Raw genomic sequence first — 15,000 nt, 5'->3', positions numbered from 1 at the left:
CATTGTCTTCTTAATTGTAAACCTGAAAATTGGAGCTTCGGAGTGAAAACAAGTTTAGTAACTAGAACTTTGGTTATACTTTCTGGACATGTTTTATCATAAGTGTGTTAAGATATAATCCATCAAATAACTACTTTCTATTCATTGTCTCTACTGATGCAGCAGTAATAGCAGCACATATGTTGTAACAGCAGTGCTTCCAGTGTATTGATGCAGTGTAGAAAAACACGGTTTGCTGAAATTAATTTGAAAGGAAGGGATGTCATACTTTTGGTCCACCAGAGGGCAAAAGTGTGTCGATTTTACTATAAAAACAACAATCCGGCAACAACGGATTGTATAAGGGTGATGGATAGCTGTTTTACATCTAAAGGTATCTGTCTAAACTCAAGTGAGACACGACTTGTGTATTTTTTGTTTTTTTGGTTTTACTTACAGACGATGTTCATATTTGTATCGTGTTGATCAAAAGGTAGTCACGCATTTGCTCCTATTCCCCGTCCGAAGGAATGTGTGGAAATGTGCTCAGTGCTTTCCCAGTGAACCCACTGTGGCTCCGCCACAGCCTATACCGAGGCTTTTTGTCCCTTTCGGAGACCCGTACTCGCTGGGTATTGCATCGAGTCCCGCAGTGAGGCAGAAGATGGCGGAAGCTCCCCTACGGACCTGCCGGTTTTTCTGTCACCGATGCTCGGAAGAGATTAGCCCCCGTCTCCCGGTAAAGTTGTCGGCACACGCGGATCGAGCTGCGCGTGTAGGTCGGTCCGTTTGTTCACACAAAACAACGGCGCTTTCTTTTCGGGTGACAGGAGTTTAAAGATCGAGTCGGCGCTAGCAGGCTAGCTCGCTGCACCGCGGTTAGCCGGGGCCGTTAGCATTAGCATTAGCCTACTAGCAGGTCTCCACACTGTCACTACAGTCTCTGTGGTTGCTAAGGGGCTTGTTTGTTTGCTGGGTTCAGTGTTCTGGTTAGTTAACCGTCATGATTTCGCTATTTTGGTTCTTTTAATGGATGGGTTAGTAAAAGCATTTAGCCATTAGCCTGTCAGCCAATCTTCGGTTGATTTAGCGAGCAAGTAATCGTCTTTGTTTGACGTTAATTAGATGACTAACGAGCTAGCTGTGCTACCTGGGAGACTGGCTGAACTAACGGTCTGGTCTGCGAGGATTTCAGCGGTGCTAACGGACGAGTTTGAGTGCTGAGAGCGGCCCCTCTGTGGCGATGTTGGTGTGCTTGTATTGTAGCTTCCCAGTTAGCCATGTGAGGGTGGAGAAATGGGGGGGGTTAGCTGGCTTGCCTCCCCGGTGGTTGACACATCCACACCGTGACCTTCCCATGTGAATTGTGACGGTTGGGCGTTAAAACCTGACGGTGAAATCATTTGCTAACGTTATTTGACAAGTAGCACTTAATAAAGTGCCCAAAATTATTATATTGTTATTCCTTCACTGTGTATTTACTTTTAGTTGAGGGAGTCAGTCATGTTTCTCTAACAGTATGTAGGGTATTGAATGATTTAACAAAGGTTCTTTAACCTTTTCAGATACTTTTGTCTTTTATTGCCCAAATACTCTAGTATGAACTGAAACTGTATGGAGGTACTGTCAAAGAACCATAAAACGGACTAAACCACCCTGTCCTTGTGGTGGTCTACAGGTTGCTGATTTGTGTTTGTGATTTGTGTCAGTATGGGCTTCATGCTTGTCTATGTTCTGTTTAAAAGCATTAGATGTGGGGGCACTTGTTTGTGCTGTCTGTTTTTTGTTTTTCTTGACGAACCCTCTATGTGAACTGTCCGACACTGTAATATTGCCAGTGTACATGCCTGTCTAGTGTTCCCCTTTCAATGCTTTCTAGTCATTTCTGTAGTCTGACACTAATAGCTGTGCGGATGCTTGTGTGGTGTGGCCTGTGTAGGCCCACCAATCAAACCTCCTGAACTGAGTTTGGAATTCTCTTCTTTAAGGACTATACCTGTCCGCGCTGTGAGTCTGGCTTCATCGAGGAGTTACCAGAGGAGAGCAGGTATGTTCTGCTTCCCAAAAAAATGGCCAGCAATAATACCCTCTCAGCACATGACACAGCTGCCTTTCCAACACGAAGCAGAGTGCTGCTCAGTTTACACATCTGTGCATTACAGAACAGATCCTCTAGAGGGAATCCCTCTCAGGGGAGGTTGTAACGATCAGTGTGGTGCTTATTGCTCTCTGTATGTTATCTTCTAGTTCTAGTTTGTCCTACTATAGTCTGCAGAATTCTCCTGCCACTGACTCCAGAGTCCTCATCTCTGGTTCCCCAGTTGTGTACTGGGTAGCCGTTTATTAATAAATCAATACCATTCAGGTAGTTACTGGATAAAGAAACACAAAACATTTAGGTCCTGATTGTGGCTTAGACGCTGGACTTTTTTTTGTGAATGTCGACTGCTTTTGTAAGACACAAATCGGCTTCATGTAAAGTTTTCAAGGTTATATGTGGGTAGTTTTTTTGTTTTTGGTAAACAAAACAGCATACACATACAACTGGCCTATAGTCATAAATACGCACCATGAATAGAAACGTGTGAATAATATTGAGGACTGTTGGAATGTTGTTAAAATAAAAACAAACATTCATACACCTGGTCATTTTTATTTTGTGAACATGGAGCAAACATAAACATAACTGCTTTAAACACACACACACAGATTGGTTGATTGATATTGGTTGATTGATATTGGTTGATTGATATTGGTTGATTGATATTGGTTGATTGATATTGGTTGATTGATATTGGTTGATTGATAGTGATGTACACAAATTTTTCAGAGAAAGGGAAGTTTCAACTAGGTTATTCATCAGCCATGCAAGCAAAATGCTTCTGACGTTCCAGAACATGAAACCAGCTTATGTTATAAAAGTGGATTCATTCCTCGAGGTTCTGAGAGTAGATCAGTTCTTTTTCCTTAAGATTTGTCACTTCGTTGCAGACATTGCAACAACTGGCTGTACAAATGTACATGTCATTAATGCAAGGACGTCTGAATGGAAAGATCTGTAAGCAAAGGGCAGCTTGCTGGCTCTCTTGTGGAACACCAGGAACAGCTGAACTAAGGATTTGTCATTTTCACTGGCAAGGCATTTAGGGTATTGCCAGTAACTGTATCACGATACAGGCATCATGATACGATATGATATGATGCCTAACAGTCTGTTGTACAAATAAACTTTATTAAGGTAAATGTTACCACAATATTATTATTGTTATTTATTAACAGTAATACATTGATGCCTAATAATAAAGACCAATAACAACAAATGGGGAGAGTAAATTAGAGGAGACAAATTAAAGTTAAAAAAAGAATTTCTGAATATAGCCAATAGCTACTAACCTCCAACTAATAGGAAGACATTTAACTTTGAATATTGTTTTAACTGACAAATGTTGAAACACCTGCAATTCTAACTTAATTTAAATGAGCGTTTCCACCTGCGTTTACCCAAACGTCAGCTTTAAACGTGGTAGGGGCCTGTCTGAAGCTGCTTTTCCTTGGTTTTTCCTAAAACCACCCATTTGTTTTCTGTTTGAGATCCCATCTGCTGGATGTTTTAAATACTGCACTTAGACTTGAGCGTATCAGTTTCATGCTAGCTAAAGAATATTAACATTCATAAACTTCGACACAGTCATGATTCACATTTGTATCGATTTACAAAATCTGAGTGCATTCACGATATATTTGCCTTATTGATATTTTGAATACAGATCTAATTGCGTTAGTGACATAGTGTTTTCTTTACGTGAGCAAGGCTGAACGATTGCTTTCTCGTGTTGTGTTGGCATTGAAATGGGTTGCTGTTTGCCTGCAGCGTAGAGAATGGCTCCACGTCCAGCGCCTCCAGCAGTGATCAGAGCCGCACGCCGTTCGAGGTGAGCTACCCCACGCGTTTGCACCGTGCAACCCTTCTGCTTGTCCCCGTTGGGAACTTGCTGTTCGGTTCCATTGCCCTACTGTCTCTATGACGCAGGTCAAATCAAATAAGATGGAGTTTAACGCCAATCGCACCTTCTAACTCTAGCTCTTTTGCTGGCGCCTATAATTGTAGTAACTAGAAACGCTTCACATGGGTTTACCAAAAAGCAACAATGAATTTTGCCCTGGTTGTAACAGGCTGGGCCCAGCCTATTGGGGCTTGCCCCCCTGGGACTGGAGCTGAGCACCCGTAGCTCAGACAGCCCTGATAACGGCTATTTCAAAGGGATCGATAACGTTACCTGACAGCTGTGTACTACAAAGGCGCTTTAACCTGTGAGCAAGTTAAGCGGTTGTACTAAACATCGCAGAGGAAGCCTGCGCTGTCCGTGACTGACCTCGCTGTGTGCGCTCTCCCCTGCAGGGTGCCGACCGGACGCTCTTCACGTTCCCGCACGGCTATGGCCAGTTTGCCCTGGGCATCTTCGGCGAAGGCTTCGACCTACGGGCCGGCCTGCCCGCCGAGGACAACCGCGACGTCGAGGGTCGACGGGAGCGGGAGATGGCGTCGCGCCAGCGCTACGGCGCAAGGCAACCTCGGGGACGCCACGTTCCCCGGAGACAAGGGACGCGGCACGAAGGCGTGCCGACTTTAGAGGGGTGAGGGCATGGCTGGAGGCGCAGGCGATGCTCATGGGTGGGGGCGGCGGGGCTTTGATTATCCAGAAAAAGCAAAAAGAAAACACCTGTCACTTTACGCTAATACCCAGGCTGACTTGGTAATTGTGCTCAGATTGCATCTGGTTTAAGTAATTGTGTTTCTGTGAATACGGAAAGAAAGAAAAAGACCAGATGTGTTGGAATAGCTCGTGTATCTGTGTAACGGAAATGCTGTTCTCTGACTTGCAATGTAAAGCTTTGTTTTGTGTTTTAACAGAATAATACAGCAGTTAGTAAATGGAATTATCGCTCCAACAGCAATGCCAAACACGGGAATGGGTCCATGGTATGCTAACTCAGGCTTCCACCTTTTCTGTTTTGAAACCTATAACATTTAGATTTTTAGATATGTTGTAGTGTAAATATTTGGAATCACTGACTCTTATAATTTGAAATGTATGCGTGCAAAACTGCTCTGCTTTGTGGGTGACTTTGGAACGATCTTCGTCTAGGGGAATGCTACATTCAAATCCGATGGACTATGCATGGGGAGTGAATGGGTTAGATGCCATCATAACACAGGTACGACGCCTCACACCCACCCTATCTGAGACCACCCACCTCGGGTGCTTGTTATTAAACACGTGCCCTCCTGTCCTGCCGCAGTTATTAAATCAGTTTGAGAACACGGGTCCGCCGCCTGCCGACAGGGAGAAAATCAAAAGCCTGCCAACAGTCCAGATCACAGAGGAACACGTGGGTGAGTGGAGAACTGCGCCTTCTGTTCGCTGGCCGTGTCGCGGTCTAGTCCGTCCTCTGCTAGCGCTCGCCCCAGAAGTGATACTGGCCCAGCCGGTCCAGCTTCCCTTCTCGACCTGCCGTGTGTGCCGGTTTGTTTGTTTGTTTGTTCCATACGGTGGTGCTAGGTGGACGTTTGTTTATGCATGTGAGGCGTCCTCTGGGGCGTGGATGTCCCCTCGGCTCCCTGACGCCCCCCCTTCTACCCCTTCTGTGCTGTCAGGCGCGGGCTTGGAGTGTCCTGTGTGTAAAGAGGACTACAGCGAGGGCGAGAGTGTCCGGCAGCTTCCGTGCAACCATCTCTTCCATCACGACTGCATCGTGCCCTGGCTGGAGCAGGTAACTCCGCCCCCTCCCCGCTCACCTGGCGACAGTGTCCATGCGGCTCTAAGACGCCGTGACTGGGTCATTTATATGGTTGTGACAGGCGGGAGCGTTTTGCTATTCCCAGATGGTTAGCTGTGAGTTCAGGAGGAAGTATCTGCTCTACGGGGGGGGGGGGGGCACCTTAATTGAACTGATCCCAGTTCAGTAATCACTGGGAATCTCGTTAAGTGTGTGTGTTTTTGTTCTCTACAGCATGACACATGTCCAGTGTGCAGGAAGAGCTTGAGTGGCCAGAATACCGCCACAGATCCTCCTGGACTATCAGGAATGAACTTCTCTCCTTCGTCATCGTCCTCTTCCTCATCCAGTTCCCCAAGCAATGAGAATGCTGCCAACAACTCTTAAGAAACAACCCTCAAGTCCTCCCACACACACACACACACACACACACACACACACACACACACACAATGATAAAACACATTATCATCTCAGTGAAAGTGCTAGCGTGGCCAACAGTGTAATTCAGAACCTCTTTAAGCTTGAATCTCCTCTCTGACATCTTAGCGAAGCAAAGACTGCGCCAGAGAGCTGGGGTTGTTCTAGGATCTTCTTGAACTCCATTCAGACTCAGATCGGTCATTACTGGATTGGGAGCTGCCAAGCTGAAACCTGACTAGGACTGTCTAGAGAGCACCCTTTACGGCCAGCACCACACCAGCGCCCTCTGGTGGCAAGCCAGAGATGTATCCTCATCATCGACTGACTCACTGGGACGAGCGCCAAAGGATACCTTGACAACCAACCAGGGGAGGAAAAAAATAATAAACACATACACACCACTTTTACTTGTATTTCTTCACCGATACATTTTTCTTTCTTCAGCACTGACCTGGAGAGCGATCATTCCTTGTTATTTTTTTTAAATTGGTTTTGTTTTCTTTTAAAGGTAGTGCAGGGCAGCATGCCCCAAATGCAGACGTTTTAACGGATAAAGGGAGGCTAGAGTTTGGCAGAGGAGCAAAGGGAGCTCGGAGAAGGAGACTGGCAAGGTTAGAACATAGAGGTGCAGTGCAGAACTTCCAGAGCGCAAGTCTCTCTCACACACACACACACACATACTCACTCACTCACTCACTCACTGAGCAAGCCAATAGCCAGCTGGACTTCAGTGGCTTTTTAATGGAGACGTTGTTACATCTTCTGAAAGGGCACAGGAATTCAACTAAAGCCTCTGCTTTTTTCTTTTTTTTTATTATGCAATTTTGATTTCTTTTTTATTCATACATCAGTGACTAAGGTGTATGTGAATATGAAAATAAGAAACGGATCATAACAAAACCGCCAGAACATCTCACAAAGGACAAGCAAAAGCTGAGTGTTGCTTTCATCTCTGTATAAATTATTTATTTGCACAATATTTTACTTTGCCCACAATTAGGATAATGAACAAAGTACATGTGAATGCCTTTGGTAAAATATGGCCTCTTGAACAGTTTTAAGACATTTTGGAAATATATATTTTTAGTGTTTTTCTTTTGTTTTTATTCAGATGTACATGGCCTGAGAAATTCATGGATGTGGTATTTTGCCCCTTAACCAGACTTTCTCACTCATTATTTTTTATTTTAACTTCACTTTCCCGTTCGCATATGCAGTGAATCTTGGTTCAATGCGACATTTCTTTTTAACTTATTCTAAGTTAAATGATTTGTTTTTGTAGGGTTTTTTTTTTGTGAATCATAATAAAGTGAGAAACGAAAATACTGGTCCTGATTTTAAAATGTTTGAGGAACGAACTCAAGACACAAACCCGACCTCTGTGCACTTTTTGCCTCGGAGCGGTTGCGGTGGCGGGTACCGCGAAGTGCACCGGAGATGAACACCGACTACATCAGCTCAGACTGCCACAGCTGTTCTCTTCCTGCATGAGGGCTAGACGGCGAATCGGTAACAGCCGATGACAGAACGGAACAGAAGAGGCTGTAGTCGTTCTCTTTCTAGAGCGCTCGTGTCTCTGTGCGCGTCTGCGGAAGTGTCCCATGCTCTTTGCTCAGATAAGCGAATTCTTACAGCTCTCCAGCTGTGTGCGCGCATGAGCGGGGGCACACCGGTCATCGCTGCTGTGTTGCCACTAGTGCTGCTCTTGTCTTTAACAGAGAGTATGGCCCCACGGACTTCACATACTTAATTCCGCCTATCCCATCAACCTTCTTGACTGAGCCACACTTCCCTGTTTTTTCTAAAAGATACCATGATGGGTTTCTTTTGTGCCCCAGAAGGTTCTGCAGCTGTTCTAAATGAGCCCATCCCAGTTATAGAACCTTCCCAGAGAGCTCCGTAACACATTCCTCTCTGCTGCAGCCTGGAAGGCGCTGGGGTCAAAGGTGACTCATGGTGAACAGCTACAGGAGATTATCCCAGCTGTCATGTCCTTCAATGTCTGCAGTGCGTGATGATGGCGTGTGCATGGTCGCGACCTTAAGCTCAGCACCACCGTGCCTTACGGAAAGCCCAGCCACACCACCGTGTTGTGGCGGGGTCCGGTCCGGTCCCAGCCGTGGGAACTTCGTCCTCTGCTTGCAGCTGTTTGTCCCGCTCTCATGAGCTGGGACCAGGAACCACTGTTGACAGACTGAATGCATTTAAGAGTCCAGTCCAAAGAAAATGTATGCCTAATACAAATGTTGCGAAGCCTAATTGGGTTTCACATGATACTCTAGGATGTCTGGCCATACTTTTGAAGAGCTTGCACCTCCCCTTCGTCCTCGTGGCTCCTCTCCCGGATCGGCTGGGATGTCATTCCTTCCTTTGAGCTTTGCCTTTTATGCAAATGAAGCCCAAAAGCATCACATTCTGTGCGTCACACCAGGAAGCCTGTGCCGGCACTGCACAGAGAGACGGGAGAGCGAGCTGCCGTGATTCAGTGTTACGCTTCTCGCCCGCGTCTCGCGCCGGGAAGGTACGGAACGCAGAGCGGGCACGTGCCGTGACGACGCGCCGGGCTCTTCTAGGGCGCAGAAGGCAACGCGCGCCCTCGGCACGTGGACGCGGCAACCTTTCAATGTCATTGGCACGCGGTGGCTCGCTCAAGGTACGCCAGGTTCTGCGCTGCTGCGCTTGAAATACTAATCGGCTGTGGGACGGCGAGTGGTTTGCTACGGTAGTCATGCCCAGTAATGCATGCACTTTGTGTGGAGAATTATGCTCAGAAACGGAAGTATATAGTTACCAAAGTGTAGACAAATGGCCTCTCGTGGGTTTATTTTGACAGACTAAAGATAATCGTTACCTCATATTTTGAAATGTAATTGTTTAACATCTGGTCAATAAAACAGACCGAAATGTTCATATGTAGCACAGGAATGCCCGGCGGGTGTTACTGGTTTCTCTCTTGTGTGGTGCAATGCACAGAAATCAGAATCAAGTAGGTCCTGTCGCACCTGTGTATAGGAGCTCGCGGGAGGGGGGAGCTCGTGGGCGGGGAAAACGGCTCACTCAAACGCGAGCTCTGAATCGCCAGTTATCTCGTGTGACCTGTTGTTGTTGTTGTTGTTGTTGACCTGTGCACACTACACGAACGGTCGCAGACGAGGCTTGCGCACGAGCGTTTATCCGAGGAGGTCCCCTGCGAAAAGCGCCCGCATCCGCACATGAGACTGCATCACCTCACGGTGGAGCCGGAACGACCGGCTGCAGTAGTTTGCGCAGAAAAAGGGGAAACATGTTATTAAAGGGAAATTGTGGAGGATGAATTGGTTGGGGAGATGTGGGCAGCGATGACTAGTCTTCAAAGCGCGTCGGAAGTAAACCGTGCAGCATGCGTAATGAAAACGTTTTAACTATTCAAACAGGAATGAACCGATTGCTCCGAGCTCATTGGAGGTTTGGAAAGCCGGATTTCCCGTGTTCTGACCCGGCACTGTCCGATGACAGCAGGGAATGTACATATTTTGAAGTGGAAGTTCGTAATAAACATATTCAGCCATGAACACTCGTGGTTCACACTCACGTACATATATGAATGGAACACAACCATTCATAAGTTTGTGAAGAGTTTCGTATTGGCGCGTGAAACCAAGATAAGCTTATTTATTCACATCATCCAACTATTGAGAATTGGACTTAAAAACGGAAACCTGGGAAATCTGGTACGGCGTTATTCCCAAAAAGTCCATAAATGAATCAATCAATCTCAATATCTCTCTCTCGCTCGCTCTCTCTCTCTCTCTCTCTCTCTCTCTCTCTCTCTCTCTCACACACACACACACACACACACACACACACACACACACATACACACAAACAAACGTTTTCCAAAACAGTACTGACAAAAACAAACTTCACAGTTTTAAAGCTTCCGTTTCACTAGCGTGCGCGCAGCGATTTGTCGCCGAGGCTTAAAATTCGTCTGCGAAAGCAAAATCGGGCCTAAAATCGTGTAGTGTTCACGCAACGTAAGAGAGGATTCGTAGTTTGAGGAAAAAAATCACGTAGGCAACTCTCTTCCCTCTCCCTCCCTCGCGCTCCCTCCCTCCCTCTCTGCTCTCCATGATTGGTTTCCCGCAAAGATTACCGGAGGCAAAATTTGATACACCGAATGCCATGGACCGGAGTGAGGTTTCGCCCGGGTCAGAAGTTGCAATGAAAAAGAAAGCTGCCGGTACCGGGTGTGCGCAAAACAGCGCGCCCGCCGCACGAGCCTCCAACTGCACAAGTAGCACAAAGCGTCGCCCGGAGTCCAGCGCGGATGCTCGCGGAGGTCAGTGCGTCACAAGGCTGAAGTCTGGCGCGACAAGTCACGCCGCCATGGACGAGGCAGACGACGGGGAGGAAGAAGCCGAGTTTCAGCACCCCCGGCCTTGTAGCGCTGGCGGCGGAGGAAGGAGCAGCATTCGCATAAAAAACTGCGCGCCAGGAGGGGGAGCCGCTTCATCCGCGCACAACGGCGCCGGCGCTGACCAGCTGTCGGAGCAAACCGTCGCTGCACCGACGGAGCCGCGCAAGGATGCCGATGTAGCAGCTAAATCGCCCGGGTCAACGCGCCTGAGTGATGCCGCGGGACGAAACGACACCGACAGGTGCGGAGGAGCGAGAGCCTCGCCGGTAGTGGCGGCCGTGACGGTAGAGGCTTGTGATGTTTCGTGTGAAGCCGGTGGCAGTAACGCAGCTCCGGTTTCCAGCATGAAATGCAACAAAAACGGAGAATGCAGGAGGAACTCCGGCACGGGAAGCCTCCGTTCGATAATGTCCAAACAGGACAAACAGGACGTGAATAAAAGGACAACGTGCAACTCGACAACCAGCATGGACGGATCCACCACTCCCGTCGGCTCCCTAACGCACGGGCAGGGGACTGACAGCATCAACCCCAGCGTCACCCCTGTCTCCGGCGGCGTCCCGGAGAAGAAAGACTCGAAGGTCTCGTTCTCCAACGCACCGAGTCGGAAAGCGTCCTCCTCCGTGCACGGGGCGCAGACCCAGCAGCCCAGGAATTCCGTCACGTTTCTCAAGTCCGAAGACGGAGCGCAGATTGTGAGCGAGGACGCCGAGACGCGGGGGAGTCAAGGCAGCTTCATGCAGAGACAGATAGGTAGCATGTTGCAGCCTGGCATCAACAAATTCTCCTTGCGTATGTATGGGAGTCACAAGGCCGTGGAAAGGGAACAGGAGCGCGTGAAGTCCGCAGGCAAGTGGATTATTCACCCGTACAGCGATTTCAGGTAAGAATTAGTCACGCGACGGAAAAGTTATGGGTTATGTGTCGGCATGCAGCATGGGTCAGTTAGCTTGCTGTGTGTGTGTGCGTGTTGTATTCTTTTTTTACCTAGAAGGTGTTCCGCTTTGTTCAGGAAAGGTGTGACTAAACTGCTCTTGCCGTTCGCGTTATGGGACCACCGGAACTGCTGATAGCGTCTCAGTTGTGGCATCGTGTCAGATGTTCCTGCTGCGTATTATATCGGATGATCATTTAATCTCGGGATAGGAACAGCGTTAACGCGTTAGCGTACTGAACATATCCTTGGATACGAGCTCTGTTAAAACGGGAATCTGGAAGAGCGACACTTCGCTGGGGACGTGCAGGTGGCCGGTCTGAAACTTCACTTAGGTTCCCATGTCCTGGGGCGTTTGACTTCTGAATCTGCGTGTAGGATTCGGAAGGGACGAGTCGTGCGGTTCTGATTCCAACCCCGTTATAAGCGGCGGACGGAAACCGTGCCGATATATAAACCACCATTAGAGTTCCGTGTCGACTCTCTCGGAGACGTTTACACACTGGCTTTACTTTCTGCCTGGACTTAATCCGACATATCAAACATGTCCCTAAAAAAGTGAGGGAGGATTTCCGGAAGGATGGTCTGGGGATCGGGCCTATGAGAGCGAAACAGTTTACGAGCGCTTGCGTCATATCAGCGCCAGTTAAACGCAGCTGATGGGAACGTACAAGCCCCCGTCCCTGTGAGCCATGGCGCGTGTGCGACGCTTTGCTCCGCGGCTGCACAGGGGGAGAAGGAGTGAGGCGCACGCGTATTTTTCATTCTCTCTGACAAACAACAGGTCGTCGCGCTGCAAGTAATGCGACATTAAGGCGTATTAAACACACTAAATTGCTGCAGGATACGCAATAACAAAATCCTGTCACGAGTTACATCAGTCTCGCGTTATGAGTCAGCGGTGCACCTTGCGCGTGGAGCTATGACCTTGACTTCTACCCGTGCGGGTGCGCTCACTGCGCGGATACAGATCACTTCCGCTACCCGACCAACGATTCATCCCGCATGCAAACAAAGAGCGCTGTAGTCTTCCATCCTCATTGTCACCGATGGAAAGGGTCATTAAAGGTCATCCATGCTCTAACCTACTTGGATCCATTAGGAAATACTATAATTCAGACAAACTATACAAGCGCTGCATTAACAGGTGATAAAATATTCATGTATATATATATATATATATATAAAAAAAACAAAAACTATTTTTATAATGATGCTCATAATAATAAGCAGTAGTGAGCAGCAATTTCCCTTCTTAGAATATGTACCAAAGTTTTAAAATGATATGCTGCCACTGTAGCAAGCCTGCAGTACTAAGGTTCTTGCTGCCAGAGATCTAATGCCAAGTGTAGTTTAAAGACATCTGAATGAGTATTTCACATTCATCTAAATTTTACAGTCTGTTTCGATTATTGTTGGACGTAAACTATAATGCGTCTATACAATAATTACGAAAAGGAAACATTTAAGCACATGATATTTGCACTGTGATGTCTGTCCAGATGGATCTGACCCAGCTGTGTGCGTTTGGCAGTAGTTTTCACCGTCCGTCTGTTATTGTGTGCTGCGGCCTCCCTCCCCTCCAGGTTCTACTGGGATTTCACCATGCTGCTCTTCATGGTGGGCAACCTGATCATCATTCCTGTGGGCATCACCTTCTTCAAGGACGAGACCACCACGCCCTGGATCATCTTCAACGTGGTCTCAGACACCTTCTTCCTCATGGACCTGGTGCTCAACTTCCGTACAGGCATCATCATCGAGGACAACTCAGACATCATCCTGGACCCCAAGACCATCAAGAAGAAGTACCTGAAGACCTGGTTTGTAGTGGACTTCGTCTCCTCCATCCCCGTGGATTACATCTTCCTGATTGTGGAGAAGGGGATCGACTCAGAGGTGTACAAGACCGCCCGGGCCCTGCGCATCTTGCGCTTCACCAAGATCCTCAGCCTGCTCCGGCTCCTCCGGCTCTCGCGGCTCATCCGATACATCCACCAGTGGGAGGAGGTAGGCTTGCTAATGGCTTTGGCTAATTTTTCAGGTGGAGTATTGGAAGCTACGACGCCACCCAACCAAGGGCATAACAGCATGACCGAAGTAGTGAGAAAGTTACTGCAAGCCCACGATTTGCATTAGAGAAAGCTGTGTTGGGAGAAAGCGGGACTGCAGTGTGACTCTGAGTGCCTCCTCTCTGACTGCATTCAGTTCTGTGATTACAGGGATTACTGGGATTAGGGTTCGGGTCAAAGCGACCTCATCATTGACCTCGGCTGTGCGGGGCTCTAAACTGTGTGTGTGCACCCGTCTGAGAGCACGCTTTAATGGGGTTCTGGGTATCTCATCCACAATCTTTAGTGAGGTTTAGATGATGAGGTAAGTGTGATTTAGCTGCCAAAGACGTTCATGGGCAGCTCAACCAATCACACGCTTACTTGAAATACACACTTCAAAAGTAGAAACCTGTTTGTATGAATGTATTGTTTTTGTATTCTTACTGCATTTCTCAATGCAAGATTGCTGCTGTCATTCCATACTGATAATACCCTGTTACAAAATGGAACATAATGCAATATGTATTTGATGTATTCTAAAATCTAAACAAAATATGATACACATTGTTGTATATCTCATTGTTATATGCCTTGTGTTGTATTTTAATACAGACCAAGAAGGTAAATCATATCATATGGAAATTATGTACACTAATCCTTGCATATTACCTTACCTGTACAATTCTAGAATGCACATACAAAACACACATCATATCTGCATGTCTTTGCTTGCATTATGATGGCGAGTCTCCCAAAGCCGTGTGAGGCTAACTCGTCTGCCCCGTTTCCGTGTTAGAGGGCCAAGATGCACCAACATCTGGCCCTGCTGCAGACAGCTGTTGGCACACAGGAAGCTTCCTGAGGCCTAATTGGTGGCAGGGAAGCTAATGACTCTGATCGTGTCCCCACGGCTCGTCCAGGAGAACGTCTGCATCGATGTGGACAAGGAGCACCCTGCAACCAGAGAGGGATAAGAGAGAGGGAAGAGAACTCCATTCCTGAGTACAGTGAGGACAGAAATGATCCTTAGCATTCTACTTAATGTCCACAGAGAGGGAGAGGGAGGGAGGGAGAGACAGAGATAGAGAGAGATTGAGGGAGGGAGGGAGGGAGGGAGGGAGAGAGTGAGAAAATGGGGAGGTAAATTAAGACCTTAAATTCATTGTTTTTCTTATCTCTATAAAGGACACGGGCCCTTTCTAATTAACTTAACCTGTTAATTAGCTTGTTAATCCCTCGGCTATTTCCTTAATTAACAGCTAATAAAAATGTTCACCACGTTTTACCAGATATTTATCATAAAGGACTTGTGCTTAAATCACTGTCGTCGTCACCGCTGTTCTGCAATTCGAACCTGCCCCCCCCTCCACTGACGTTCGGTGGCGTGAGACCACAGTAGCCTGTCCAGCACAGACTTTTGTGGAGCAACACGA

The 15,000-nt window shown here is 47.4% G+C and overlaps 2 protein-coding genes across 2 annotated transcripts in view; both read left to right on the top strand.

Moving 5' to 3' along the window:
* The first annotated feature begins 463 nt into the window (after positions 1 to 463).
* On the top strand, positions 464 to 6,205 carry rnf126 (ring finger protein 126). Its single transcript, XM_027017425.3, has 9 exons — positions 464 to 718; positions 1,968 to 2,026; positions 3,851 to 3,911; positions 4,379 to 4,614; positions 4,892 to 4,960; positions 5,127 to 5,196; positions 5,281 to 5,374; positions 5,636 to 5,751; positions 5,992 to 6,205. Exons 1-9 carry the CDS (start codon positions 644 to 646, stop codon positions 6,142 to 6,144), a joined length of 933 nt encoding a protein of 310 aa, XP_026873226.3. The 5' UTR covers positions 464 to 643; the 3' UTR covers positions 6,145 to 6,205.
* Positions 6,206 to 6,352: 147 nt separating this feature from the next.
* The window catches only part of LOC113581938 (potassium/sodium hyperpolarization-activated cyclic nucleotide-gated channel 2), a 49,802-nt gene continuing 41,154 nt past the window's right edge, over positions 6,353 to 15,000 (top strand). The window contains exons 1-3 of the mRNA XM_035528432.2: positions 6,353 to 8,833; positions 10,311 to 11,462; positions 13,100 to 13,523. Of these exons, the coding sequence (XP_035384325.2) occupies positions 10,345 to 11,462; positions 13,100 to 13,523 (1,542 nt within the window). The 5' untranslated portion in view covers positions 6,353 to 8,833; positions 10,311 to 10,344. The remainder of the gene's footprint in view (positions 8,834 to 10,310; positions 11,463 to 13,099; positions 13,524 to 15,000) is intronic.

Source organism: Electrophorus electricus, chromosome 11 (assembly GCF_041902795.1).
Source record: "Electrophorus electricus isolate QZ-2024a chromosome 11, ASM4190279v1, whole genome shotgun sequence".
NCBI classification, from domain to species: Eukaryota; Metazoa; Chordata; class Actinopteri; order Gymnotiformes; family Gymnotidae; genus Electrophorus; species Electrophorus electricus.
This window is presented reverse-complemented; position numbering and strand designations above follow the sequence as displayed.

Coding starts and splice junctions, on each gene's coding strand:
- rnf126 (XM_027017425.3), top strand. CDS start 644: ATGGCGGAAGCTCCCCTACGGACCTGCCGGTTTTTCTGTCACCGATGC. Junction 5,197..5,280: donor TAGATGCCATCATAACACAG/GTACGACGCCTC, acceptor GTCCTGCCGCAG/TTATTAAATCAGTTTGAGAA. Junction 5,375..5,635: donor GATCACAGAGGAACACGTGG/GTGAGTGGAGAA, acceptor CTGTGCTGTCAG/GCGCGGGCTTGGAGTGTCCT.